The 10,291-nt window shown below is 41.7% G+C and overlaps 1 protein-coding gene across 1 annotated transcript; it reads right to left on the reverse strand.

Annotated features, from left to right (window-relative positions):
* Nucleotides 1–9,141: 9,141 nt before the first annotated feature.
* Nucleotides 9,142–9,855, reverse strand: LOC130744513 (uncharacterized). Its single transcript, XM_057596688.1, has one exon. It carries the CDS (start codon nucleotides 9,853–9,855, stop codon nucleotides 9,142–9,144), a length of 714 nt encoding a protein of 237 aa, XP_057452671.1.
* Between the last annotated feature and the right edge of the window lie 436 nt (nucleotides 9,856–10,291).

Here is a 10,291-nt window from a genome sequence, read left to right on the forward strand (position 1 = left end):
GTGGAGATGCTGGAACAGCAGCGCATCGCGGTAGCGAGAGGAGGACAGATGGTGTACATAGACTAGGTCGTTCTGGATTCAGATTCGGGCGACGATCATGCTAGCATGTAGGTTTTAGTGCTGGTGTAAGCTCCTCGAGATGGGATTAGTGTAGGAGTAGAGTCTTAGCTCTGAACATCATTTGTTTTCTTTGGGGACAGGGTAGTTTCCCACCTATAGCTTTTTGTGTGGTTCTTTACGAGAATCACAGAGAGTTGGTTGGACTTAGGAGGTCTTGCTTTAGGCCGATGGGCCAGCTTATTCTCAGTTTTGAGGGATGGTGTTGCGAACACTTGACCTTTCTTGTGGATTGTACCTTTTTCCTTCGGGCGTTACACTTTTCTTTCCGCCACTGGAGGTTTACTCGTGACGAGGTTACTACTACAGCGGGGGCTGTTTATATATTGTATATTAGTTCCGATTATTGTTATTGTTGGGTTTTATTTAATTTAGTCTTGTCTTAGTTATTATCGGAAAAAAAAAATATATTCACGTTTTTCCGCATTAAGTTTATTTTGGTTACTAAAGTGACGCCACCGAAATCGGGGTGTTACACCCTTGATGAGGGTGGTGGAGGAGGACGTTCTTGCAGGAGAGGTGGATGTGGAGACCGGCTCGACTAGGGCGGTGCGCAGGACAGTCAAGAGGGAGGTTATGGATTTGGACACCGAGATGATTACGGTGGATTCCGACTCTGACTCCGAGAGCAGTGGGGAGAGCTACTCGCCGAGCAGCGATGAGGAGGAGGAGGATTGGTGAGCTGAGCTGGTTTGGGAGGGTAGGTTAGGACTAGTGTCATTTTTTGTGTAGAGCTCTGATCATCAGTTTCTTTTTGGGATCGGGTAGGTTCCGATGTGGTGGCTTTTTGTGTGGTTCTTTTGAGGAGGATCACAGAGAGTCTGTCGGAGTATAGGGGTCTTTCTTTCAGGCCATTTTTGAGTGCCGACTTTCTCTTGGATAACTGTATTTTGATACTTTTTGCTTACAGTGCTGGTTTATGTATATTCGCCTACGGGCATGCTACCTTGGAGTCACTGCGTCTGCGCGTGACGGGTTAGTGCAGCTGAGGCTGTACCTTTGTATATGATGTATATCGGTTAGTTTAGTTGATGGGTGTTGTCTTTACTTCTTTATCGCTTTGATTTAATGGAAAGAAAACGAAAAAAAAATTACCTGTTTTTCGCGTAAAGTTTATTTTTGGTTACTAAAGTGACCTGGAAATCGGGGTGTTACAGGAGGTCTTGTTTCAGGCCGATGGGCCAGCTTATTCTCAGTTTTGAGGAATGGTGTTGCGGACACTTACCTTTTTCTTTGGTTTGTACATATTGCCTACGGGCGCTACTTTTCTTATTACCCGTCACTGGAGGTTTACTCGTGACGTGGCTAGCTACTTACAGCGGGGGCTGTTATATATATATTGTACATTAGTTCTGTTGCTTTTCGCAGTTGGGTTTTATTTAATTCAGTCTTGTCTATATTATTATCGAAAAAAAATATTCACGTTTTTCTGCATTAAGTTTATTTTTGGTTACTAAAGTGATGCCACCGAAATCGGGGTGTTACTGATTCGTTTTGCTTTTGGGACAGGGTAGGTTCCCGACGCATGGCTTTTCGTGTGGTTCTCTTATTGAGGAATCACAGTGAGTTAGTCGGACTGTAGGGGTTTTGCTTAGGCCATTTTGAGGCCGACTTTCTACTAGTGGAGTGTAATTACAACTTTCTCACTCAAACTTCTGGGTCTGTATATATTTGCCTCCGGGCATACTACTTTGGAGTCACTGCGGGTTCGCGTGACGTGGAGAGCAGCTGAGGCTGTACAGATGTATATATTGTATATCGGTTAGTTTAGTTGTTGGGTTTTGTCTTTGGATTTTGTCTTTATTTCTTTATCGCTTTTATTTTAAGGAATCAAACGAAAAAAAAAAATTACCTGTTTTCTGCGTAAAGCTTATTTTTGGTTACTAAAGTGACACCTGGAAATCGGGGTGTTACAAGATCAAGGTTGATCAGATCCTAGAGAAGACTAAGAGAGTGAATCTTAGTGTGAGCTAAGTCAGTGTATTTTTAGTCACTTGTAGGTTTCAAGTGCAGTTGTAACACATACCTGATTAGTGGATTGCCTTCATTCTAAGAAGGATGAAATCACCTTAACGGGTGGACTGTAGTAGCTTGAGTGATTTATCAAGTGAACCAGGATAAAATCCTTGTGTGCTTTTCTATCTCTCATCTTTAGCACTTAGTTCTCGAAAAGATTTTTTTAAAATCTTTAAGGTGGAAGTTTTATCTTGAAAACGTTATTCAAACCCCCCCCCCCTTCTACCGTTTTTCATACCTTCAGGGTGAAGGTTGCTACAGTGACCAAGAGGGAGCGAAGGTGAAAGACTGAGGAATGGGTTCTTGAAGGTTTGAATTTGTGAAGAGGTGACGTGTCAAGAAAGACGTGCGAGCAGGAAGAAGGGGATCGTGCCCCATGATGTCAGGGAAGAGCATAAGTTTGGTTGCGAAATTTTGGGGAAGTGGGAAGGATGCATAAAGGAGAAATTGTAACCGTTAACACTGATTGGTGGAATTCAAAAATGAAAGGATTCGATGTGACTCGAAAAGACGCTTCAAAGCGGGTGGTTCAGATTCTGGAGATTTGCTGACTTTTGTGTCACTTCGAGATGTGACGCGTGGCATAAACCTGACACGTACGAAAAGATCATGACTTAGGTTGCATGCGCAGTCACGCCAGGGCGAGCGAATCAAACGTCATCGTTAAGAGCCTACTTGTGGACTCAGGTCGCCCGGAAGAGGAAGTCACAGCCAAAAGTCTGAAGCTTAGATTATAAAAAACCTTATGTAAATAGGCCATGTCGGCCAAAGATTTTCTTCTGTTGAACATTAGTTTTAGCCTAGGTTAATTTCCTTAAGGTTGTCGCCCCAGTTTTACTTAAAGACACGCTCAGCTCTCATGCTTCGAGCTCGGTGTCTTGTGGACTTGTGGACTGGGCAAGACCCCAGGGTCCCTCGCCCAGGAGGCTCGACCTTAGGCTCAGGACGAAACCGGGACATTTGAACCTCGCTTCCCGAGGCCTAACTGGCCCATAAAGATAGTCGAAGGGCGCGAAGGCCCAACCTTCCCCTATAAATAGGACGGGGATACCAATTGTAAGGGAATCTTAGCTCATTTTGCAAATAACAACATTGAAATTCAGTTATTCTCTATCTCTAAGCAGTTAAGAGCTTCTCTCTCTAAGAATTCACATCGCATTCCACACACACTCTAGGTACTATGCCTCGAGTCTATGTTCTTGGCAAGAACAATACCCTACCATGACAGGTTTGTTTTTGTTAGTTAAATAGCGCTGTGTTGGGTTGGAGGTTTTACGAAAGTTGTTACACATGAAAGGTATCAAGAGTGTGAATATGTTGTTTTGCTGGTGTGTTGTGTAAGACCTGGATTTTCAGAACAAGTTAATTTCCGACTCACGCGTAGAATCAGTGTAAGCGTGACAGGAGTTTGCTATTTGAGAAAGATTAATGAAGAAGAAAGTTCAGGAATTGCTTGAGGAATGTTGCGTAGTTGCTTCCGGAGTGAGGGCGAGTCGTCTGCACACCTGCCTTATGGCGAGCATGTCCAGTATAGGCTATATCGCTTTTAGAGTAACGTTTTAAGTGAGATTTCGAACTCTCGGAAAATTTAAAGGTTCTCTTTATTTTTCCTTCGACCAGCGTTTCATTTCGGAACCCTGGACTGTACGCACGATAGGTTTCACTTATCGGAGGTCCGACGACGCTAATTTCTTTGCTTCGAAACCCTAGTTTTGAGCGATGGATGAAGACTTTTTCTATTCGGGATTGTACGCACGATAGGTTCCAATCTTTCTTCAGAAGGAAGTTTTGTCGTTTGAGCATCACAGCAAAAAGTAGTTTTTCGGGACAGATTAACTTACACCGCTTTTGGGATTTTAGATATCGTTTTTCCCAAACCATAGATATTTGTTTTGAGTTCTGGAATTCTGATGCCAGAATCTCTCTTAGAATTCCTCGGTGAACGTGCTGCAAAAATCGGAATCGTGAAATTTTCATTTTCTCGCGATTTCGCCTGCCTATAAATAGCTCGAAAAATTAAAATATCTCCATTCCATACCATTCAAGGCCGCGAGTTTGAGGGAGCTTGGGGGAGAAAATATTTTCGCGAAAACTCGACCAATCTTCGTGCAGTTCGTCCCTACTTCGAGGTACTGAGGTAACTAGCATGATTCTTACCTCTGATTACTGTTCCTACTGCGTTTCTGAAGTCGTTTCTGTGCTCACAGTTTTGAGCTTTTTGTAAAACTGTCTGATTTCTCTGATTTCTTGGTTGGGGTTTGTTCCCTAAGTTCCCAAGAGCCTAAAACCTCTGTCAGTAATCGCCGATTGCGATCCAGTTGTCAAGGATCTGAAAAACTGATTCAAAACCCTTTTTGTCTCACATTTCGAAACTTTATTGTCGAAAAGACGTAATCTGACTTCGTGCCTTTAGGATTTGTTGTCACGGATGTCGTTAGGATCATTGCTGTCAAATTTGTTTTCCGAACTGATAACTTTGAGGTTTTGAGCGTTTATTTTGGACCAAAACGCCCCTGAACGGCCGTATTGCATCAATCAGGTGAATAACGGGAATGGTTCGATGTTTGGCTAACCATATTGCATCAATCGGGTGAATAACGGGAATGGTTCACCTGTGCATCTCATGGTGAAAAACGGGAATGGTTCACCAATTTATATATGATGAATAACGGGAATGGTTCATCATACGGTGAATAACGGGAATGGTTCACCAAGGATGAATAACGGGAATGGTTCATCCAGGATGAATAACGGGAATGGTTCACTCATAGTGAAGAACGGGAATGCTTCACTTGTGGCGAACGGGAACGCGTCACAAATCCGGATCATATTGTGCATTTCACGCATACATTCATTCTGACTTGAATTATGTGATGTTTGGTTATTGAAGCATTGTTAGAGCCATAACATGCTAGGATTATCTATATGTTATATAACAACATATATATTTATACCCCATATCACATGTTGAGTGTATATCTACTTTATTCTGTGAGTTGACCCTAGCGCCTTGGCTTTGGTTTCATGTTTGTGTTTGGGCGGTCGGCCTGCTGCCAGATGTCGATGGCCGACTGGTTCTCGATGGTCTCTCCCTCGAGGGGGATCAGATATGAGTTGGTGGATAGGGATGCTCCCACCGCTTGGGTGATCGATGTTGCTGGTCACCGAGCGACGTACAGGGGAAGGGTCATGGAGGACCGGACGGATGAGTGAGGACGCCTGACGAGAGGAGTGCTACGGCGTATGGAGCTGAGTTTTGACTTGCCGCCCTCAGTTCACTGTGGACCACGCACTGGTCATGGACCACCTGCACCACCCCCGACTTCACCTTCTGTTGAGGAGGACCCGGCGGAGATCGAGACTGCTGTTGCTGCACCTGTTGCGCCACCCCCTGCTACTGCCATTGCCCCTACCGACGTGGCGTCGTCCTCTAGGCTCGTGCAGCCGAGGAGGGAGTCTGTTGTCCCATCTGCCTCACGTCTCTTATCTTTCTCTTCACCACACGGCTACCATGTGGACCCCCTGATGAGGGTGGTGGAGTAGGATGTTCTTACAGGAGAGGTGGATGTGGAGACCGGCTCGACTAGGGCGGTGCGCAGGACAGTTAGGAGGGAGGTCATGGATTTGGACACCGAGATGATTACGGTGGATTCCGACTCTGACTCCGAGAGCAGTGGGGAGAGTTACTCACCGAGCAGCGATGAGGAGGAGGAGGATTGGTGAGCTGAGCTGGGAGGGTAGGTTAGGCTAGCGTCATTTTTTGTGTAGAGCTCTGATCGTCAGTTTCTTTTGGGACAGGGTAGGTTCCGATGTGTGGCTTTTTGTGTGGTTCTTTTGAGGAGGATCACAGAGAGACTGTCGGAGTGTAGGGGTCTTTTGTTCAGGCCATTTTTGGGTGCCGACTTTCTCTTGGATAACTGTATATTTTGATACTTTTATATATTTGTATATATTTGTCTGCGGGCACACTACTTTGGAGTCACTGCGAGTGTGCGTCACGGGAGAGTGCAGCTGAGGCTGTACAAGTGTTTATATTGTATATCGGTTAGTTTAGTTGTTGGGTTTTGTCTTTATTTCTTTATCGCTTTTATTTAAAGGAATCAAACGAAAAAAAAATTACCTGTTTTCCGCGTAAAGTTTATTTTTGGTTACTAAAGTGACACCTAGAAATCGGGGTGTTACATTGGCCTGTGACACCCAGGGCCGACGAGGGCGGGGAGTGATTGCCGGTGCAGTGAGGCACGGACAAGGAGCGGCTCCTGGCAGGCTTCTAGGCGGAGGGGCACATGACTGAACCGATCTCACACCCGAACAAGAGGTATTCCGAGACTGTGTAGGGATGGACTATACAGTTGAGGAGGGCATATATGATTTGATTGTACTACCCATAACAACAAGTTGCAACTTCTTTTCGGGAGCCTAACTGATAAGAACTCCATGGTTTAGTGTGCTTGCCTTGGAGCAATATCGTGATGGGTGACCTCCTGGGAAGTTTTCCTGGGAAGTGCGCGAGTGAGGACAAAGCGCACTGAAAAGACTCGTGTTGTTACCGTGAGGCCAGTCGTCAAGTCGGGATGTTACAAGTGGTATCAGTGCCGACCTCTCCCAGTACGGTGTGGTTCGGGGACGAACCAAGCGGAAGTTGGTGGGCCTGTGACACCCAGGGCCGACGAGGGCGGGGAGTGATCGCCGGTGCAGTGAGGCACGGACAAGGAGCGGCTCCTAGCAGGCTTCTAGGCGGAGGGGCACATGACAGAACCGATCTCACACCCGAACAAGAGGTATTCCGAGACAGTGTAGGGATGGACTATACAGTTCAGGAGGGCATATATGATTTGATTGTACTACCCATAACAACAAATTGCAACTTCTTTTCGGGAGCCCAACTAATAAGAACTCCATGGTTAAGTGTGCTTGCCTTGGAGCAATATCGTGATGGGTGACCTCTTGGGAAGTTTTCCCGGGAAGTGCGCGAGTGAGGACAAAGCACACTGAAAAGACTCGTGTTGTTACCGTGAGGCCAGTCTTCAAGTCGGGATGTTACATGTTGCACTTGAAATTTGTTACTAATCATACATATGCCTTACAATTGTTTTTGTTTGTTTTGTTTATAGTTTAATCTTGGACAGTTTATCAATCTCCTTTTTTCTATTTTTGTCTTTGATTTCCTTGCAGTTATTTATACCATTTGTTCATCAGTTCACACACAAGTGCAACCTCCTTTGTTTAGCTTGCTAGTTGCTTCTCGTAACAGAAATTATAAGGGGTTTTCCCACGTTTAAATTTTTCATTAACTCAAAGAAAAAGATAATAAAAGTAACTAAAATTTAATTTGGCATTTAAAATATAAAACTTGAATAATAACATAAGCTTTAAAAGGTGTTTATCAATTTGAACCATATTATTGTCGTTATAATATTGTACCCGTGAATAATAAAATATAATGTGAATTTTTTAACATCCTTATTGATCTTCTAGAAAATAAGATGTAAGATCCTCTGAATATTTCATCAATGGTGCATGTTTCTTGAAAATTTTATGTCCTAGTGGTGATACGCTACCTCAGCAGAGGAGGAACATGGAATAGGCACACCGACACTCAAGTCACTATGAGAGAGTAGAGATAGAATCTCAAAGTCATTGAAGAATTATGAGTTAGCAAAATGTGCAATGCTTAAGAAGATGAATAAATAAACTCGAATGAATGGAAATAGTGATAATTCTCCTTTTAAAAAGAGTCTCAATGAAGTGTTAGATACCTCTGAGATGGAGATTATTTCAAGATAACTTCATAATCTCATAACTGGTTGAGCTCTCGAGTGCGCTCGGATATCCTCTGGACATAATGTTTCTTGTCTTGGTCCTCTCTACGAAATAACATGGTCTTCACTTATTTGTGACACCTTTAGGCTAGATGAGATGCTATTCGGCATTGTGGCTATTTAGGCTGGCCGGAAAAAGAGCCGCTAGCTGGGAAGTTCATGAAATAAAATATCAAGTAATGTAAAACTTTTGTCCACTATTAATGTAATAATCAAATTCTATCAAACGATCTGGTAAGGTGAGTCTAATCTAAATCCAACACGCCCTGGCAAGCCTTGTTTGAGAAGAAACTCCTTTCGAAAGGTTCATGCTTTAACACTTTCCAATTTCATCCTTTAGCTTGGGAAAAAAACCTTTTACCCTTCTGTTCTCCCTTTTGGAGGGAAAACTGTTTTTTAATATATTCAAGATGTTTTTGGAGTATCTCTCATCATTATTTATAAATTGGAAACCTAAATTCCTCCATCTATTTTCATCAAATTATTTCAGAAATTCCTTGAAAGAAAACTTTATAAATTTCGCACCTGAAGATTTCTCCTCTGTTCACAAGAACTTCTTTTTAGTCTTCAATTTTTACTGGATCATCTTCTCTCTTAGGTCAGGTATTTGTTTCATCTTTCTTCAGTAACAAAAAAATTGTAGCTTTATTATAGTATATTTGGTTATTTTTAGATATGTGAACTAAAAATTGATTAAAAATGGATTGAATTCTTTATAGTATTAAACATAACAAATTAAAATAATAAGCTTTTTTTCATATTTTCCAAAGGGAACTACCAAATCATGGCAATCCGTTGTCGTTTAGAATATTTACAACTGTAACATTTTAATTACTTGAAAAAGTAATGTTTTCTAGGTACTAAGTTTTCTATTTTAAATATATGTGATGCAATCTCGTAGCAAAGAAAATGGTAAATATTTATCCATTTCATCCATAATCAATCATAATTACATATACAACTTACTACATGTCATAGTACAAAAAAGTTATTCAGTCTACATTATTATCCTGGGAATTGGGAACTCTTGATTTTCATCTAGAGAAAAAAAAAATCCCCAAATTATAATTTTGGTGAGACCTAAAGCTAGTAAACTACTAATAATCCCCAAAAATTGTGTGTAGAAATGGTTTGTTCTATCATTTATAGAACAGACCTTCCAAAATAGCTAAAGGACTTGCGAATCTCAAAAAGGATGAAGGTTCTTGCTAAGGCTATTCGCATTGGTAAATAGCCTAATCAAATTTTGTTTATAAGGCAAGAATGATCTGCGTTTGTTTCTTTCACCCCTCATTCTATTCGCCACATAAAGCTTCTCATGATCCAACAACTTTGTTTTCTGCTTTGTATTCCTCACCTTCACGTTTTTTACCTTCGCCTTGTTGGGTCTTGCAAACATTGGAGGATTCAGCAAAACAAAAGCGTCTTTGTTGTTACTGTTGCTTCGAAAATTCAAGTCTCTTCGGAATCTCCATAGCTTTGAGAACCCTGTGGAGTTGCTCTTATTGCACCCCTCATTTAAACCATCCAACTTCACCAATGTTGTATTTTGTAGTTGTTCAATACGCGGTTCTTTTGAAATATCACTTTGTTCAAATTTAAAATCGCTATTGTGTTGAATGAAGATCTTCTTCAGTGGTATTTGGTCAATGTCGTGGAAGGATGGTCGGATTTGACCATTATCAAAGATCTCATCAGCAAATGTTAGCGTTCCGTGTGAATTAGCGGAAGCAAAACTAAACTCTGGCTGTTCTTCAAACTTTTCTTCTTTGTCGTCATGGTGGATTGGTGATTCGACATTGGAATCTAGATCAAGTTTTGTGGGACTGGTGGTGAATTCATCAAAATCCTGGATGAAGTGAGGCTTATGGAGAATGGATAAAGCTTGGATTGTCAACATCTTAATACTTGAGGATCTCTTCCACATTTTGTTTCACTTATGAATTCAAAATGCATGAAGAGACAAATGGAATGTTTGATGTGATGGTTAAATGGGCGACACAAGTTACATATATATATCCTACCATGACAGATTTGTTTTTGTTAGTTAAATAGCGCTGTCTTGGGTTGGAGGTTTTACGAAAGTTGTTACACATGAAAGGTATCAAGAGTGTGAATATGTTGTTTTGCTGGTGTGTTGCACTTGAAATTTGTTACTTATCATACATATGCCTTACAATTGTTTCTGTTTGTTTTGTTTATAGTTTAATGTTGGACAGTTTATCAATCTCGTTTTTTCTATTTTTGTCTTTGATTTCCATGCAGTTATTTATACCATTTGTTCATCAGTTCACACACAAGTGCAACCTCCTTTGTTTAGCTTGTTAGTTGCTTCT

The sequence above is a fragment of the Lotus japonicus genome, chromosome 3 (genome assembly GCF_012489685.1).
Source record: "Lotus japonicus ecotype B-129 chromosome 3, LjGifu_v1.2".
Taxonomy (NCBI): domain Eukaryota; kingdom Viridiplantae; phylum Streptophyta; class Magnoliopsida; order Fabales; family Fabaceae; genus Lotus; species Lotus japonicus.